At 43.7% G+C, this 20,563-nt stretch overlaps 1 protein-coding gene across 5 annotated transcripts in view; it reads right to left on the bottom strand.

The window, feature by feature from the left end:
* Window positions 1-20,563, bottom strand: part of ZNF276 (zinc finger protein 276) — a 300,147-nt gene that overhangs the window by 193,760 nt on the left and 85,824 nt on the right. For all 5 annotated transcript variants that reach the window (XM_078668236.1, XM_078668239.1, XM_078668237.1 and 2 more), the window contains exon 2: window positions 12,373-12,682. In XM_078668236.1, the coding sequence (XP_078524362.1) occupies window positions 12,373-12,682 (310 nt within the window). The remainder of the gene's footprint in view (window positions 1-12,372; window positions 12,683-20,563) is intronic.

Raw genomic sequence — 20,563 nt, 5'->3', positions numbered from 1 at the left:
CTGAAAAACTATTTGGTCAGCAGAGTGCTAACCGGGACAGAGACAAGGGATCTAACATATGTATTCTCACACACTGCCAACTTTAGTGTGTCAACATGGCCCCATAACTCTGCTCCATATAGTGCAGCATTTTGAGCTTTCCCCCGAAAGACCTCCAGAGCGGGTGTTATTGAACGTATCTGGGGCGATCTATGGAACCAAATTATGCGTTGGGATTTGTGACATAGGGTGAAGTAACTTATCAGGTTGTGGTTCCCAGCCAAGCCTGTCAGTCAACCTAACCCCAAGATAATCAAAGGTGGTCACCCTCTCTAGCCGTTTCTCAGCTATTCTCACTGCTCTTGTTCTGCCCTTACTCTTGCCAAATACCATAAACTTGGTTTTGTCTGCATTAAATTCCAAGCCCCTAGATGCACAAAAAGCCAGAAATGTATCTAATAGTTTCTGAAGGCCATTTGGGGTCCTGGTAATAAGTAGAGAATCATCTGCGGACAGCAAGATTGGCGTTTTCTTGCCATTCAGAACCAGAGAATTATTTGCACAGTTCCTCTGTTCATTAACTACTTCATTAACATACAGGAAAAATAATGTGGGCACAGGTGGGCATGCTTGTGCACCCTGCGCTGGATAGGAATCTTGTTGGTTAGTTCGCCCTGGTTCCCCCACCAAACCTGCGCATAGTGTCCCTCATGCAGCCTTGCTAGTAGTTCATCCAGGACTTGCCTAACGAAGATTTTTTGCACATTATCTATTAAGCTAATAAGCCTATAATTTGAGGGAACTGAAGCAACTCCTTTCTTGTAAATAGCAATTATCTCCTCCCCTCTCCACGTCTCTGGGATTTCTACCTCATCAGCTATTGCATTAGACAAAAGGTTAATGTATGGGGGTCCATACTAAGGGCTCAGACTTATACAGGTCACCGGGTATCCTGTCGGGCCCAGGGGCCTTTGCAGTTTTTATTCTGTCTGTCTTGAGAGTGTCAAACAAAAAATGGGTCAATGTTATTGTCACTGGAGGCCATACCAATAGATGGACATTGGATTTGATCCCTGGAAACATCCTCTGGAGGAACAGCTTCTCATTTGTCATAAAGTGTGGTAAAATATTCAACCCACTTCTCAGGTTAGATGTGATAACTTGGAGTAGTAACACCTTCCAGGCTCCCATGGGCTCTAATGTGCCAGAATGAGCGATTATAATTACACCGGGCAGCAGCCAGCAAGACCTGCCAATTTCTATCACCCCAGTCAAGCTTGGATCTAACAAGGGCAGATTTATATCTATTCCGTGCTGGTACCACATCTAGGCGATCACCCTCTCAGATAGCCATCTTCAATTCATGCTTTACCTGTTTACACTCAAGGTTGAACCATACATGTTTCCTCCCTTCGATGAGTTTCTTCCCAGTTATTTTTGTTAGGAATATAGCTTTCAATGCCTCAAATAATTCTCCATGGGCTATTGGAATTAGCTCAGGTGGTAGTAGGTCTTTATCAATGCTGGTAAAACAAAGTAAGAATGGATCTTATATCTTTAATTGCAGGTTACTGTCCTCCTGGATCTTAGGCCAAGATACTTTCTGAGATGGTTTGTTAGTAGGGGTTCTTGGGCTGTTGATTGGTTTCCCGAGGGACCCCTTTTAAGAGGAGTTCAAATCAGGGGATTGTGGACGCTATCAAGCCGAAAAGGAATTTTCATATCATCCACCAGTTGCCAAATTCTGACATCCACCAGGGTGTAATCAATAACACTAAGTCTAAAACCTCTCTTGAAGGTAGTATGCTTGTCGAGGTCTGAGAGAGTCTGGTGATTATTGTACAAAAAAGATCAGGGTAGTAGTGGCCCAAAAATGTGGGATTTATCACACCTCGTAATACTACAGTAACTGGACATATTCTTAGAAAGTTTCAATCATAACACAAATATGCCCAATGTAAATAAGATAACAGAGGTGCTACTATAGTTCCGGCACCCTACTACCCAAGGTTGCACCTGCACATTAACAAAGTTAGTGTGTCCAACATAAAGCATAAAGGAACTAAAAAAGCACCCTCCAAAGGAGTCACAACACCCAACACAGTAGTGGATAACGGTTCACAAAACAAAATACATTATATCATTCTGATAAGTTTAAATTCTTCAAGCGTCAATATATTCCAAAGTCCCAAATTGCTATTTCACCCAAATTACATGGATACATCCAAATATATATCCGTTTCCACAAAGAACACAGTCCTCTTTTCATTTGAAGTTGGTTTATTTTGGAAAGGAACACAGCCTCCAAAAAGAACTTAACTACCACGTATTTCGTCAATCTTGACTTTTTCAAGGCAGAAAGAACTGTTACATACATGTTGTTTATGTTTTACATAATCCCCCTATAGCAGAAAACAAATTTAACTGAAAGTCAGAAACGTTGTACAGAGGTTTCCAGAGTAATAAAAGAGGAATAATGAGTGCAGAAACAATGTAGGAAAGGGAAACAAGAAAGTAAGAGAGAAACAAAAATAAGGAGGAAGATAAAGATGAAAAAGAAGGAAAGAGAGAATGGTCAGGAGAAAGAGAGAATGGTCAGGAGAAAAAGAGCCGGTCTTGGCCAAAAAGAAATGAGGTGTCAACCTCATAAATACGTAATTGAGTGAGCATTCGCCAAGATGTGTCCGTACACCAACCTATAAGTATCACCCGTGTAGAATGGTTAAACTCTTAAGTGCACCCAATAATACATGGGAAAAACTCACTAGGTAAGTAGAAACGTAATCAATGTGATGTCGATTTTTTCAAAGCGTCGTCACACTAGAACCATCCCAGAGTTCCAAATGCGTATCCACTGTTGTAAACCCAAGGTTTGATTCCAGGTTTTGAATGTGGAGCGAAAGGTATGCATGATGGGACCCTTGACAGACTCTGTCATCATAGGTTGTAACTCTGAAAATCTGGTAAAGTTGCAGAGACCAAAAATGAAATTCCAACATCTCTCTTCACACCTCATTTACAAATATACTACACAGGCACAGATATAAACTATACGGAAGTCCAGCTCTAGGAAGTCCAGCTAAGAGCGATTATCAAAAATCACGAAAACCACTTTGTGTAATGCCTTTCTCCTTCATGTGCTCAAACAGGAGTTTGATGAAACAAGGAAAGTATACAATCCATCCATCGCATCTTTTTGTTTACTTCAGTGAAATGCCCTAAGCACAACGGGTATGTCAGATGTGGGTCTCGTGCTCCCTGTGCCAATCGAACCAAGTTACACTCAACTGACTAGCCCCAAATTAGGGCAAAACTAGTCTTGGGTTGCCTGCATTCTGATTCAGAGAAGACCTGGCCTGGTAGTTCGTGCTAGACTGTTCCTATTGGAGTAGAGTCAAGACTGATTTGCACACAGCAGGGCCCGTAATGAATTGTATGTCCAGACGTGGATCCCGTGGTCACTGTGCCACTAGAACCAAGCTACACGTTATTGATGGCCCCCAATAGGGGCAAAAGCACAAAGCACAGGGAATGCTAACTACTGAAACACAATCAAGTGCCAGAGCAAAAAAGCGTCACTATTAGGTGAAGGCTTGAGCTGTTTTCACATACACTACTTGGTGTTTACATTGACTCATTGGTCGCCTTTGACGCTATTTTGTGTTGCTACTCTTGTGATGGGTCTCTGCACACTGTGTTTTGTTCACTAGTTGCAATCACCGGTCTGTTCTTTGGATAACATTTTGACTAGTAGGATATTATTGTAACTTGTTTTTTTTGTTTAAATGTTCTAGCCCTGAAGAAGTAAGTCTGGGGTTTACTCCACAATAAGACGAAACAATTGTTGGCTAGGAGTTATGTTGAATCTCGTCTTAGAAAATAAAGAGGAGAAGAAGACGTTTTGAAAACTACTGATGTGGACAATTCATATTAATATGGACATTCACTGCTCAGGATACAAACTTTCTTTTTGCTTAATATATGTGTGGACTGCTGTCTGCATATATGGTTATGGTGGATGGCCATTACTTATATCCTTTGAGCAGTCTGATATAATCATTATTAATGCATGCAATTCAGCGTAAAAATCTTTTCCAGCCATCCTTTCTTTGTCTTGCTATTATTATTTGAGTATGCTGACAAAGCAGCATATCACTGTACCATAATGAGTAGATTCACTGATAAATGATTACAGACAGACATGGATAAGAGACTGGCTGCATGATGCAAAAGGGAAACAGGGCTGAACTTTGGTAAGAGGCAAGGTAATGTTAAGAGGGCCGGTTTCTTTAAGAGCTGTTTGACATACCAGTGAGCTAAGCATGGGTAAGGAGCTGGCAGAAAAGTTGTGTGGTCAGTTCATTCTGAAATTGAAATAGGGAGGGTATTAGGCAGATCTGCATGGGGACAGTGTTCAAGATTGTTGGGCAAAGGAGAAACAGGTTGACTGGTTTTCTTGCACTTTTTGTCTGAAGCCTGCCAATGTTGCTGTTGCAGATGTTGCACAGGCCACTGGGGATTGCATTTGCCAGGTATGGTGCTGTGTTTGAGTTTACCACCTTGAAGACTGCACGAGTAAACTGGATGGCAATAAGTAGTGGGAGTCAATGGAGGGCTCAGAGAGTGGAGTTGAGTTTGTCAAACTTCTTAAATCTATGAACAGACCCGTTGCGTCTAGGAATATGGTCTTCAGACAGATCAGATGGTACTTTGAACCTAGCAAGCAGGATATGGCGTATGCTTAGATGTTCAATACCAATGCGCACTGGATTTTTTCTGAAGAAAAAGGCCTTAACTGTGCAGAACACGGAAAGTTAAATGCCAACGGGTTTCCTCTTCTTTGCGATCCGAGTTCCTACATGGAGGTTGGTATTGATGGAAAACCCCAATGATATAGCATAGTTAATGAGGGACCCTTTTGAACGAACTTTGCTGCCTGCACCTGGTCGTTTGAGGAGCGCGGCGGACTTGCTGCTCCAGCGGAGCTGATCTTTTGCCACCACTTTCACCACGACTCGCCGGACCCGCTTCGCGGGTCCCGCAGCACGTCGTTTGCCTTGGGAGGCTGCAGCGAGGTTTCCAGGAGGAGCGCGGGGACAGGCGAGTGAACCAGCGGGGCTGCGAGCACAGGCAGGGGACTCCAGTGTCCAGGAGCCCCTGCGCGCCCAACCAGCAACACCTGGGCTGCTCTCCCCGCTGGCCACGCCCCCCCGCCTATCAGCCAATGAACACATAGCTGTAGAGCCATAAGGAGTGTAGTATCTCCGCTTCGCGGGAGCGAGCGGGAGCGACCGGGAGAAGCCCGGGACAAGGGCGGGACCGTCTGTGGCCGTCCGGGGCCGAAGGAGGCCGGGCCGGGCCCCCCCCCCTTGGTTTGCGCTCTTGACCCAAGGTACTTGTTTGCCACAATCCACGGCGATTTATACCATTGCATTTGAATGATGCCGTCTCCTGCCAAGGAAAGCACACCATTGAAGCCGGGAGGAGCTAAAAGCAGGACATTAGAGAATTATTTCTCACGGGCTGGGGGGGAGGGGGATAAAGAGTGTAACCTGTCTCGGCTAAGAGCAGAAAGGAGACGCTCAATAGATAATCTGAAAAATACCCCCCTCGGAGAACAATCTACTACGCCCAGGGAGGAGTTGTCTTTTATAGATGATGTCCCACTCCTGTTGAGGGATCACATGAATACCACACCAGCAGAAGCTATGATCATTGCCCCAGCTATTAGCCCTAGTTCTACCAGAGTGACCATAGATTTAGTCTCCCAAACTATCCTGGACCCTAAGGCCAACACAAACCCACCCATATCAGTAAGCGTGCAAAGAACTCATGGCCCCCCCCCTAATAAACGCAGAAGGAAGTCGAAGGGAGTACAGGGAAGGAACAAATCTAAAATTTCCCGTCTGGACTTTGGGAAGTCTGCTGTTAAACCGCCTGTAGTAGTGGCAAAGCCGCAGGTTGATTCTCACTCCAAACCTATCGCCCAGGATAACCCAGCCCCCGCCCCAACAATAAAGGTGGGAACTAACATTGCTAACCTCCCCCTATCTGTTGTTCCCCTGGGGAATTTGGAATTCCTGCTAAGGTCTCTATTATTACCAATCAGCGAGAGTTTAAAAAAGATCGAGACTAGACAAGCCGTACTGGAGACCGCAGTAGGTAGTCTGAAAATCCCGGTTGAGCACCAGGAAAGGAATTTAGCACCCAGCTCTATTATCTCAGCCACCGAACAGCCTGTAAATAGAGCAGAAAATATACTCCCGTCACATGCAGTAAATACGGTGGTTTCACAACAGCCCGCAAAGAATAAATCCGTACCAACTAGGCCCTCTAATTTTAATATCCCTATTCCCCCGTCTGGCCCGGTTAACTTGGCTCAGCAGGTAGACAGTACCACACTGATCCCCCTAATGAAGCTTCCCCCAAGACCACGCAGGCCCAATCTACCCCCCGAGACCAATGACTTTACTGTTGTCTTGGCAGGAGTTCCCCCACTTGAAGCAGGGGAAACTGAGGACTTTTGTGCCTTGAAAAGTAGGGTCATTAAGTGGCTAAACATAAATAGACCTCTCCCGTTACACCTTAATAATGAAATCATAATGGTAAGAAGGGTGCCATGGGTGGGGAGAACCCAAAAATCTATTGTTGGGGATTGCATATTGACGAGTTTTAGGGATACAGATACAGTGACCTATATTTGCCAAGGGGAAAACAGATCTAGGGAATCTACTATTCATACCCTTCGGGTGTCTTTCTTTTTTCCCATTAGTCCAGCCCCACTGCAGCCGCAACAAAAGCAAAACAATTGGGAGAGGGTTGGCAGGAGGGGGAGACACCAGGACCCTAATCATAGATCATCATTTGGCCGTCAAGAACCACCTTTTTATACCTATAATCGGTTCAATGGTCTGAATGATTTAGAGGGGGTTGATTGACAGATGGACAATGCCCCTCAGGGTCATATGGAAGAGAGTGCCCAGGCAGAGGCGGTGGGCGAGCGGAGCCCTCACGCTCAACTAATTGTAATGTCTGGCGTAGGGAATCCAGGGCACGATGAACCCAATGTTACATCAATAGAATGTTCAGGAGGGGGGTATGGGCTGGCCACGCAAGGGCCGACACAGGAGACTTTATTACACCAACATGAGGGTTTGAAAGTGCGAGGGGAAGGTATGAGACTGATTTCCTGGAACGTTGCGGGGATAGCGGGCAAATTCTCCAATAAGGAATGGGTTGATTACATTAGAAACTTTCATGTTGTATGTCTCCAGGAGACATGGGCGTAGGCAAGCGATTACCATCTACAGGGTTATAAGTGTTTTTTTATTTCCGCCCGGAAATCTAGATCTGGGAGAGCAATGGGTGGGCTGTCCATCTACGTAGATTTAGACCTCCCAGGCACCTGGTTTTCTCCAGATTGGAGCTTACATGGGATCCAGGTAGCTCGGTTTCTCGGGAAGGGGCTAAGGTTCTCTATCCTTAACATCTATAACTCTGAGTCAGTAAATAATTGTATCCCCCTACTAGCGGTTTTAGACCAGAGGCTGGAATCAGAAACAATATCCCAAAATAAGGGGCAGCCCCATGGGTTATTATTAATGGGAGATTTTAATTGTCATCTCTGTCCAGCACTGGTCAAGGCAAACTCAAACTGGTCACAATGTCCTTTGAAAAAGGGGCCGCACTTTTCTCACACACCCACTGGATCGGCTCTCGATCTCCTACTGCTTAAGTATGACTTAGAACATACTATTAATATGATTGACCCTCAGTTAGATGGCACACTCCCCCCAACTTTTAAGGGTAGGGGTTGCGCGTCCTTTATAGATTATATCTTGGTCTCGAGATCTCTGATAAACAAAATAACCAGGGTAGGGATAGAATGGAACAGTTTCAGCGATCACAATCCGCTTGTATTGGTGCTCTCGTATAGGGCGGGGGCCGGCACTAATCCGCGTGGTACAATCGAGGAGAAGGTCATGGACCAAGGCAGGCGACTGAAATGGTCCAAAATAGATGGGGCAAAGTTTTTTAAAACCTTGAGTGACAAGGGCTTACACGCCATTAACGATTGCCTAGATTTAGAAGTTCAGGGAGCAACGTTATTGGAGGCATTTGAGCAGATCGCCAACTTGATTGATAGTCTACTTAAGTCTGGTGCACCCTCACGTAACCTGGTCAACCCACGGTGGTTTGACAAAGACTGCTCCAAGGCACTAAGGGAGCTGAAATGCTGCCTGAAGCAAAAACCGAGGGACTCCCAAAAAGTCAGGGCGTGTAGAGTGAATTATAATAAAGAAATCAAAAGGAGGAAACTCGCACTGCAGGCTGAAGCGTGGGCAGACCTAAGAGAGGCAGGGGAAAGAAAGGATCTCGCAAGTTTCTGGAGAATTATTAATAGTCCGACCTTTCAAGAAAAGGACTCCCCAGATATTGGGGCTAACATTCTCCCTGAACAGTGGACAACACATTTTAGAGGCCTATATAATTATGAGTCTGGTACCTCTGTAGAACCATCGGTAACTATAAGTCAGATTTCCCCGGTGGTATTTTCCCTCAAAGAGATCATAGTAGGGATGGAGGGCTTGACTAAGAATAAAGCTCCGGGTCCGGATGGGATCCCCCCTGACCTATTTCTCAGTAACATAGACTTATGGGCCCCTTTGATGACCAGGGTCATAAATACTGCCATCTCTTGTGACCTTCCGCCATCGTGGTCAAAAGCAATTATTGTGCCAATTTTCAAAAAGGGCAATAGGGACGACCCTAAGTGTTACCGGCCAATCTCCCTGATTGACGTATCGGCCAAACTTCTGGGTAGGGCAATTCTGAATAGACTGTCCGAGTGGACCGATGAGAATAACATCTTCTCGGATACCCAATACGGGTTTAGGACAGGGAGGTCCACTAGTGACCAGTGCCTGAACCTTTACATGCTGACTGCCAAATACACTCTGGCCAGTGAAGAACCTATTTATTTGGGTTTCATGGACTTGGCAGCAGCATTCGACCATGTCAATAGAGGGAAGTTATGGGACCTGATGACAAGCATGGGGATTGAGAGTGGTTTAATCGCCATATTAAGGGAATTACACAGTGACACCACGGCCAGGGTCCGATTTAATAGGGAGGGAGGTCTGACTGACCCCTTTCCATGTAAGAGTGGAGTCAGACAAGGCTGTATCCTCGCCCCTTTTTTGTTCTCCCTTTATATCAATAATTTGGAGCAGTTCCTTTTGGGTTTAAAAGCTGATTGCCCTAGGGTTGGGCAGAGACATATTCCTGTCCTGCTTTACGCGGACGACGCGGTTTTGATAGCGCGCACTCCGCGAAGTCTACAAATTCTGATAGACGGGTTCGTTAAATTCATGAGCACCCTGGACCTATCTGTCAACCTGGATAAATCCTATGTGCTCCTGGCTGGCAAAAAACCGTCCTCTAAGTTCATCTATACAATTGGTACTCATATTTTAGAGGAGGTGAAAACGTTCACCTACCTAGGAGTGACTTTTGATGGTGCTTTACAGTTTAACTCCCTGGTGACAGAACGTTGTAGCAAAATGATTGCCTCTAACGGGGCAATAGCAGGCTATGGCAGGAGATTAGGTCGTTGGAGCCCGGAACAGGTAGTGAATTTGTACTGCTCCGTAACATGTTCAAAAGTAATTTACGGGGCAGAAGTATGGGGATTTGTAAACACTAGCAAAATCCAACAAGAAGAAAATAAATACCTGAAATCTGTTCTGAGGGTACCATCCAGCACTGCTGGATTTATAGTACATAGGGAGCTTGGGAGGCCTTATCTGGATGACCTGTTAAAACTCAGGCCAATTGTGGCCTGGTTAAAAATATGGGCTAACCCAGAAGCGCACCTAAGTAGAGAAATCTTACTGGATTGCTTAGACAGGACCAATTGTATGCGTATCCCCTGGCTCAAATATGTGAAAAAAACCCTCGAAGATTTAGGCTTCGGAAACCTCTTCACGAACCCAACAACAATCTTAGCCCAGCATAAAAAACAAATAGGGGAATTTTTTCTAGAGAGGAAAACCCGAGAAAGAGCTGAGGCAGAAAGACTTAAAAAGACTGTGAGGGCACATAATCTGGTGAAGAGTGTGGAGGGTATGGAGCCTTACCTGTATCAAAAGCATAACGCACAGGACAGATTCCTTATGTGTCGTTTTAGATTAAACTTATTGCCTTTTGTGTTGGCTTCACCAGCAGGCTTTTCTATGTCAATTGAGCAGAAGGGACCCTGCGGCTGCGACAACAGGTCTCCGCAGGACTCGCTTCATTTTGTTTTGCTCTGTCCCTACTATTCTATGCCCAGGCGCAGTTTCCTTGTAAATATCTTAAAAAATGCCCATCAGGAACATGCTAGGGATGCATTAGTGTTTTTGCAAAAAGCGTCCGATCCCCTTACCTTGTGTTGTGTAATGAATTTTATTAAGGCTGCGGTCCGATTAAGGATGACCAGGGGCTAGTTATGAAAGTGTCCTTCCATCAATCGTATGCTTATGGATTTGTATACAGATATTCTTATTTAACTTAACTTTGTACAAGGATCTTGTTTAATGTTTAATAATTTTTTAACAATGTATATATGCTTGTGCTTTTATGGTGTTTTTTAACCACCGAATAAAGATTCTTGAAATGAAAATGAAAAAATGAGTTGAGCAATAAACCATTTGAGAAATGTTGCTAGAGCCAAACTTTGACGTGTTTGCTATTGGTGGCCTCAAGAACATTCATTGTCTTTAGCGGTTTGAGATTTAGGTAGGCCTTTGACATCTGGAACTTTATTGTGGTGAGGGAGTCTTTCTGGGTGTCAATGCTGCTTACCACTGGGACCTTAATGTATAGCTGGATATCATTTGAATGCCGATAATGCTAGCATCATTCTTGCCTGTCACAATGACACCAAGATATTCAATGCAGGGAATTAACATCACTAGTGACAGGAGTTATCCTTGGAGAATGCCACACGTTAGGCGATTAGGCTTTGATCTGGAGGAGGTAGGGAGGATGGGACCAAGGGAGGATGGGACCAAGGGAGGACAGTGTTGTCCAAGCCCAGTTTTGAGGAGAGAGTGACGGGCAGGGCCTTGTCAAATGTAAATAACGATGCTAAGAAATTGAACAGGGAGAGTCGTGGACCATTTTGACAGTAGCTACCTCTGAGTTACCATGCAATTTAAAACCATATTGATAGTCGTGGAAGAGTGCCTAGCACTTGAGCTTCTCATGAAGCTGGGCGATGGTGTCCTTTTCAATGAACTTTGCCCAGTAGTGGAAGGTGGGTGATGGGTCAGTATTAGCTGGTGACCTTGTCAGGATACAGGCACCTGCAGCATCCGTCCAGTCTTGAGGATGGAATGACTATGCTGAATAGTGCCTGAAATAACATTGTTGGAAATGCCGCTTCAATACTTATTCTTGGTCAAGGATGTTTCCATAGGAAAAGACCTGCTAAGAGTTGGAGAAACTTGAGAAGTCTTCAATAGCGGGAAAAAGAGTCACGTTGGATTCATAGTGTTGCGGCCCCATGGGAGTGATGGCTTGAATTTTATTGTCACTGTGTTGTATGATTAATGACCTTGAAGAGTACACTTCTTCTGCTGATGGCTTCACTGATGGGGCAGCTTAGAAGGCTGTCTTGCCTTAGTATATATGATAAGATGCTGGAGGATCATGTTACATTCTAGTCAGTGGTGTCCCCATTGAGTTCCATGAAATACAGTGAGTACTCTGTATGTTTTGCTGTGTAGTGAATCGAGTGATGAGGTTGTTTCTGGTAACTAAGCATAGGCGGATGGATTGCTTGTGGTGTTTCGAAGGTCTGGTGGGGGGATGCGGCATGGGGATAAGGGTAGTATACACATGCTACTTGCTGAACATTAAGGGCTTGGGGTACTGGGGGAAGGATACAGTTCCACAGCCAGCCCATACCAGTCTGAAACTGGAGATTCCCTATTCTTCATCTTGTCTTTGATTTGGTGGTTCTGAGCATTCAGAGTCAGTAGAAGAACCACTGGGCAGTACCAGAGAGGGCAAGATTTCCATTTAGAGGGTTGCGGGATAAAGTGGGTGCTCACGTGACCTCTCTAACACTTGCCCCCTTTGCGATGCTGGAGTACATGAAGTCTTCTAATTTGCTCTTTTTTCATGGTGGTATAGTCGCAATCTTCATGTATTAAACATATATGATAGTTTGCACACTAAACAAAAACAAGTGGGGTTCAGCTAAAATGACAGTGTTTTCAGCAGGATGTTAGAAATTGTGCAGCACATTTAAAAAATACAAAAGTAATAAAATGTATATAGAATAAATAACACATGTTAACTAGCATGATTGGCATTTGAAAAGATATAGCTAAAGCAATAACATACCTGCTTTTGGTCTTCGCATGAGATGTAGGAGATGTGTTCACCTTTTGCATGAATGTCTTGAGGACACTGTGGCATTTGTAAAACTGAGCATGGCAATTCTTACACACAAACGGTGGCAGAGAGGGATCTTGTCGTACGGACACTCCAAGCAATCGCTGAAAGTCAGCAACGAAAACATGCTCAACACGACGTTGCCTCTCAGAACTGTCACCCATCACTGGAACTTTTCCAAAGGCATTCCGTAGACTACGTGAAGAGAATTTCCCATGACAAAGACGACAGTGTCCACTAGTTAAAGATCTACCAGTTCCTATAGCAGACAAAAATAATTATTTTATTTCCAAGTACTAAATAAAGAAGGTGCTACATGTATGTGCAGATAGGAAACATTTAATAATGCTCAACTACCAAGTTAAAGACAACAATTGCGTGCAGTTTCACTCATGCCACATAATTAAGGCACTGTATGTAAAGTTAACTTTTTTTTTTATTCACAATCTTTGGCAGCCAACTAATATTTCATGCTAATATAATTACCAGTGCCTTCCTAATTTTTGGTTTCCCCACAAAAGGTATCCAGTCGAAAATGACCTCCTTTTCCCCCACAAGTTGGGGATTTTAAAAAGGTACCAAGGGTATGTGGCTTGCCCAAAGGAAACTGAAAAACCAAAGCCAAACGTAGCAAAACTTGACGTTTTGGGGACAAATGCGCTGCACAAGAACTTGAGTTTTTTTCTAAGAATGGTAATACCAAAGGGGTTGGTGTGCTAAGACCAGCCTCTTCCCAGCTTTCTCCAATAGGCAGAGTTGTACAAAATGGTAGTCAATTTTTCTTTAATGTATTTTTTTGGTACTACCCACTTGTAATTTTCAATAGAAACAGGTGCATAATCTATGGATGAACTTGAAAGCTATACATTTCAGAAAAGTAGAAAAAATTGAATTCAGCAAGGGGTTATTTGTATAGATCGCTCGTGATTTTTAAAGAAACTAATCACAGAAATAAAAAAATAATGTTAATAAGTAGGGAAAATAGAAGTAGATGACTAGATTTGCATTTGTAGTTTTTTGCCCGATGACCAATTTAAAAAAGCAATATACCTTTGTGTCCATCAGACTATTTTAGTCGCAGGGATATATAGTGTTTGTTGGTTGTCCAAAAACATGGGATACGAAGAGCCAACAACTGAGCCGCAGCTTATAATGATATTTCATTGTGCACAGACCATGGAGCAGTTCATTGGTAAAATCTAATAAATGACAAGCATTGGCATAGCCAACAGGTCTTGCCTGTGCAAGAGCTTTTGGCTTTGCTAATATGTTTCAGAAATGTTGTACACCAGAGTGGCCGCTGTTCAGCATGGCTAAAAGTTAGTAGGGTAAAGGAAAGTGGCGTGGAGTGGAGTTTTGTAAAGTGGAGTGGCATACAATAGAGTTGAGAGGAGCGAAGTGGAGTGTCATGGAGCAGCGTACAGTGTTGTGGAGTGTCATAGAGGGAGTGGAGTGTCAGAGTGGAAGGGCGTTGAGTGGAGTAGAGGGGAGCATAGTGTTGTGGAGCGGCATAGAGTGTCGTGGAGGGGCATAGAGTGTCGTGGAGCGGCATCGAGTGTCGTGGAGCGGCATCGAGTGTCGTGGAGCGGCATAGAGTGTCGTGGAGCGGCATAGAGTGTCGTGGAGCGGCATAGAGTGTCGTGGAGCGGCATAGAGTGTCGTGGAGCGGCATAGAGTGTCGTGGAGCGGCATAGAGTGTCGTGGAGCGGCATAGAGTGTCGTGGAGCGGCATAGAGTGTCGTGGAGCGGCATAGAGTGTCGTGGAGCGGCATAGAGTCGTGGAGCGGCATAGAGTGTCGTGGAGCAGCATAGAGTGTCGTGGAGCGGCATAGAGTGTCGTGGAGCGGCATAGAGTGTCGTTGAGTGGTGTAGAGCAGAGTAGCGTAGTGGGTGTTGCGTTGAGTAGAGAGTTGTAGACTAGAGTGGCGTACAGCGGAGTAGATTGTCAGAGTGGAATGGCATAGAGTGGAGTAGTGTGTCATAAAATAAAGTGGAAAAAAGAGACATGGGGTGAGTTGTGCAGAGATTCGTAGTGTGGAGTAGTGTCGTAGAGTGGAGTAGAGTGCTGTATAACGGAGTGGCATAGAGGTGAGTAGAGTGTATGTGGAGCAGAGTTTATTGGCGCAGAGACTCACAAACTGGAGTACAATGGAGTGGAGTGTCATGGAATGGCCTAGAAAGAAGTGCACTGGCATAGAGTAGAGCAGTGCAGAGTAGATTGCAGTGGTGTAGAGTGCAATCCCGTGGAGTGGCACAGAGTAGAGTTGTGCAGAGTATAGCGCAGTGGCATAGAGTGCAGTCATTATGTATAGAAAGTAATAGTGCAGGGTTGTAGAGTGCTAGGGTGCAGCCTGTTGCAGAGTATAATGGTGCAGTGGAGTGCATTGGCTTAGAGTGTACCTCAGTGATGCTGTGTGGTGGGCAATAGAGTAAAGTGGAGCAGACTAGAGTGACAGAGTTCAGTGGCAGAGTGTGCAGTGCTGCAGAGTAGAATCATAGAGTGCCATGGCATAGAGAAGAGTGACACAAAGTACATTGGTGTAGAGTGCAGTGATGTAGATTGCTGCAGAGTAAAGTGACAGATTGCAATGGTGTAGAGTGACAGAGTGCAGTGGCATAGAGTATAGTGGCGTACAGTGCAGAGCAGATTGGTATAGAGTGCAGTGGCGTGGAGTGTATTGGTTTTGAGTAAAGTGGTGTACAGAACATTGGTGTAGAGTGCAGTGGCATAAAGTGCAGTAAGATATAATTGAGGGGCATACAGTGGAGTGGAGTGGAATGGATTTGCACAGAGCGGAGTAGAGTGCCATAGACAGCAATAGCATAGAATAGATTGTTTCAGAGTAGAATGAAGTGGCACAGAGTGCAGGGGTATAGAGCAGAGTGTCACAGATTGCAGTGGTGCAGAGTAGATTAGAGTGGCTTTGAGTGGACTGGCATAGAGTAGAGCGATGCAGAGTAGAGTGGCATAGAGTTCAGTTGCGGAGAGAACAGTGTTGCAGAGTAGAGTGATGTAGAGTGCAGTGGTGTAGAGTAAAGTGGCGTTGAGTGCATTTGTATAGAATGCAGTGGTGTAGGGTGGTGCAGAGAAAAGTAATGTGTAGTGCAATGGTGTTGAGTAGAGTGGCATAGAGTGCAGTTGCATAGAGAAGAGTATAAGTACTCGCAAACATTTTCTCAGGGGCCACAAAGGGTGGTGTACGGTGTACCCGAGGGCTGCATTGATGCCATCATGGTGGGAGTCTGGCTTTGTGAGGAGAGGGTTTCAGGTGGGGGATATCCTTAGCTTGGGAGTTTCAAATGTAGAAAGCAAGTAACCTGCTTGTTTAATTGGAATTAAATAGAACTGCACAATAAGAGTGATGCAGAGTAGAGAGGCATAGAGTGAAGAGGTTTCAAGTGCAATGGTGCACAGTAGATTAGAGTGCGGCAGAGTGGCAGAGTGCAGTAGAGTGGCCTAGAGTGCAGTAGAGTGGCATAGAGTGCAGTAGAGTGACAGAGTGGTGCAGAGTAGCGGCATAAAGTAGAGTGGCATGGCGTAGATTGGCATAGAGTTCAGTGGCAGAGCGTGCAGTGGCAGAGAGTTTCCTAGAGTACAGTGGTGTTGAGTAAAGTGACACAAAGTGCATTGGTGTACAGTGCAGTAGAGGGGAGTGGTGCAGAGTAAAATGACAAAGTGCAATTGTGTACAGTGGCGTAGAGTACAGTGGCGTAGAGTACAGTGGTGCAGAGTAGATTCACAGAGTGCAGTGGCGTAGAGTATATTGATTAAGATGGTGTAGGGTGCATTGGTGTAGAATGCAGTGGCTTATAGTGGTGTAGAGTGGCGCAGAGTGCAATAGAGTGGTGTAGACTGGTGTGGCACAGGAGATTCTTTCAGAGTAAAGTGAAGTGGCAAAGAGTGCAGTGGTTTAGAGAAGAGTATTGTGGAGTGCAGAGGTGCAGAGTAGATTGGAGTAGCTTAGAGTGGATAGGCGTAGAGCGCAGTGGCCTAGAGTGCAGTGTTGTAGAGTATAGTGCTGTGCTGTATAATAGAATGGAGTGCATTGGCATAGAGTGTAGTGGAATAGTGTACAGTGATGTAGAGTAGAATAGTGAGGTAGATTGCAGGGGCATAGAGTGATTTGGTGCAGAGTTGATTGGCATAGGGTGCATTTTGTTTTGAGTAAAGTGGTATAGCGTGCATTGGCGTAGGGTGCAGTTGTGTAGTGTGGCACAGAGTGTACTGTTGCAGCGTATACTGTTGTAAAGTGCAGTAGTGCAGAGTAAAGTTGCATAGAGTGCATTGGCGCACTGCAGTGGTGTACAGAGCAGTGGTGTAGAGTACAGTGGTGAAGAGTAAAATAGAGTATAGTGGGGTAGAGGGAGTTGGTGCAGAGTCGAATGGCGTACAGTACATTGGTTTTAAGTAAAATGGTATAGAGTGCATTGGCGTGGAGTTAATTGGCACAGAGAGCAGTGGCCCAGAGTAGAATACAAGGCAGCGACGCAGAGTAGAATAGAGTGGCCCAGAGTATAAGGACGTAGAGTGATTTGGTGCAGAGTATATTGGTGTAGAGTGCATTGGTTTTGAGTAAAGTGATGTAGAGCGCGTTGGTGTAGAGTGCAGTGTTGCAGAGTAATAATAATAATAATAATCCACATTTGTATAGCGCACAATCACCCGTTAGGGTCTCTAGGCGCTGGGGGCCGTCGGGAAGATTAAGCAAGCTATTGCCCAGAGTCGCATGGTGCTGGGCTAACCTGCCGCCGGAGCCGGGGATCGAACCCTGATCCCCAGATTCCAGCGTGGGTGGCATGGAGTGAAATAGCACAGAGTGGTGTAGAGTACAGTGGCAAAGAATGCAGTGGAGCATAGCAGTGTCGTGTGAGGTAGATTGCAGTGATTTAGAGTAGAGTGGTGTAGACTAGAGAGGTGTGGAGTGGTACAAAGTATAGTGCAGTGGCGTGGAGTGGAGTAACATGGAGTATGTAGGGTAGCGTACTGCCACTACAGACAACACAACTCAATTTGGAATGACCAGTACATTTACACTTACATACAGTTTTACTGATAGAAGTATACAGCGCACCAATGATGTATTGATTTAATTGTCGGCACAGTTCATTTAAATTTTGTTGTGTACTAGAAAAACAAGCATTTTCAATGCTATAGGTTTCGCAATTGTGAGATTTTAAGCTACTGTCATTGTAAATGATTATAACTTTTATTTATGTGTTTTTAAAGCAACATATATATATATATATATATATATATATAAAAGGCTTTATCATTTCTAATGTTAATAGCTCAAAGTCTCTCACATGCAATACCACTTTAAAGGTGGTAGCGCTTCTTTCTTTAATCGCTGCTAGCCAACATTAAAGTGAAAAGGCACATGGAGCGCTTTTGCACAAAGTGTAAAAATAATTAAATAAAGAAACCTTTTGTAGTGCGGCCGGTAAAGTGAAAGCAGATGCACTGTAAATTAAATAAATGAATAAGCGCTGCCGCTAAAGTGTCATCGGGCCGTGTTGTACATTGAATAAATAAATAAGGGCATTCGCTAAAGTGACAGTGGACCACTTTGCAAATTAAATCATTTAATAAGCGTGGCTGCTATATTTAAAGCGGACCGCGCTGGAAATTAAATAAATACATGACTAATAATATAGAAGCGGACGTCGTGGGTAACATAGAGAGGATCATTAAAGAAAATAGTGTTTATCGAATAGATAAAGCAGACAGTGCAACACCACAAGTAAAAAGTCCAGTCATTATGGGAGGTTACAAATGCAGACAAGGCGGTACGAAGGAGGGACTACTAGGCCTATTCAGGAATGAAAATCAATGATTTTGGAGGGACGGTAACAGGAGCCAATTGAAAGCATGCCTCGCAGAGCAGCGCATGCGCTGCCTAGGCTCGACCTAAAAAATAACATCTGCCTTCCTCAAGCAGCCCTCACTAGCCAGCATGATTTTCACATAGATCTTCTCACTTTGAAGAAAGAGAAAGAAAAATAAACACCAAGCTCCCTGGAACAGACAGCCTGACATTCGACCTCTGTCCTTGAAAGCACAACAAATGTGACAAGATTACAAGATTTAAAGGCCTGTTTAAAGAAAGCAAGTTTGTGGAAAAATACTGAAAACAAGCTTTGAACAACGGGAGGGAAGAACTGGAGCTGGATAAGAAAAGAAAATAAAGCTAGCAAATAGAAAGCCAGACAATGTGAGCCAATGGTAAACAACGGGCTGAATGCACTTCTATGTCAAATTTCTGAATGTCGCCAAGATGTATTTAGCAAACCAGACAGCTGCCCTGTCTGGGAGATTGTCACCTGAAAAAGGAGTATAAAAGGAAACTTATGCATTTTTAAAAGTGCCCAGGATACTAAGCTTCAAAATAATAGTTAGGTTTATAAAATATGTTCATTCTTACACACTGGCTTACGTTTAAAAGCTAAAAACAAAAAAATTGAATCTGTAATGATAAATATTCTACTATTCTGTGCTCCAATACTTCTCCCGATCAAAAACGGTACCCATTTCGTTTCAAATTCATTCATTCTGGCAATGTGGGTAGATGCAGTATTTGGTCCTGGGCTTGGCCGGCACCTAGGGAAGCCGACCAACCGTAGACATTAGTGAAATGTATTTTAAACAAATCTGTTTTTTCTGTGTTCACTCCATATATACTTAATACGATATTGTGGAAGAGGTCACAGATGCTATCCTGAATATCTAGATTGGTATTATTGAAGAATCCACTAAGAACTTTATTTCTTAGATGAACAGTACAGATAATTATTGAGGTTCACCTTAACAGTGGCTAAGAAAGCATTTTCTTTTTAGACCTCGATTATGTAGGGATGGACACCCGACCATAATGATGTATACAAAGCCCACACTGATCAAAACTTGTTCTTCAGCTACCACTGAAGAGCGCTACTTCAGTATTTATCAGTTGGACAATTTGTTAAATTTAGAAGGAACTGCTATTACTTGAATTGCTCTGGGTCAGAACTTACCATTTTAGAAGTAATATTTAATAAATGAGGGTAGCCCTAGAAAATCATCAGACAGGCATACAAGAGAGTGAGAAACAACAAAATAAACCTTTTAGAAACATAAGTCACTTATTTTTATACCTCATCCAATAAAATATAACAGACAATAGAAAATGTGGAAGGTCCAAAAGCTTCAGGATACAAACTGAAAACCACCTATATTTGCTTTCAACAGAGGCTCCACGATATGAAGAAGAATAATACACACACTACAATGTAACAAAGAGAAAGAGAAACAAATTACACTCTGGAGTTTATCCAAACCCCTGGGTCACTACCAATATGGAGAGTGTAATGAATGTGCAAAAACAAGAGTGATCAAATAATTAGATTTGTGCCTAATGCACTACTGGGAACAAAGAAATGTCACAAATTGTAACAGCGTGAATGTTATGAGATGTTAAAATGCCTGTGCCATCTTTCAAACATGGCCAGGATCATGTGGAAAGTTACATTTGTAGTCAAGAATACAAAGATCTGAATCACGGCATATTAATAATCTGTGTACCCATTTCAAAGAACACCAACATACCCCGAAGAACTCAAGTGGGCAATCATTTGAAAAAAATGTTTTTTTACTTAATTTGCATGTCAAATATTTACTCTTATTGAAGACAAGAAATGGTTTTATCAACTGGGCACTGATAAGTGAGACCTTAACAATGAAATTCAACAGTATTGCCCAGGAAGGTAATTGAGAGGACTTTCTTTGTTTAGTGGTTAGTCATACACAACGACACGAAGTCAAGTTAGTCATGATTGGTTATATACTATTCATATCTTTACACAATATGCCATTCATCCAAATCTTTGGCAATCCTAACGTATGCAGAAATACTTGGGGATCCAATTCTGGTGACGCCCTTGTTTATTCCATCTGATCAATTTACCAGCAACTACTAATTTCAGGTTACGGAGAGTATATTTAATTTATTTAGCAATTATCATATATTGCACACACCTGATGATCTGATATTTAAGTAAGCAACATTGCTTAGTCTTTTCACTACTGGCCCAGTCTGGTGAGAGACTCCAGCTGACAAAAGACAGATGTCCTTTTAATTCAGAAAGTAAATGAGCGATAAAAATG

This window comes from Lissotriton helveticus, chromosome 12 (genome assembly GCF_964261635.1).
Source record: "Lissotriton helveticus chromosome 12, aLisHel1.1, whole genome shotgun sequence".
Lineage (NCBI taxonomy): Eukaryota > Metazoa > Chordata > Amphibia > Caudata > Salamandridae > Lissotriton > Lissotriton helveticus.
The sequence above is the reverse complement of the archived record's forward strand: the minus strand, read 5'-3'. Positions and strand labels throughout refer to the sequence as shown.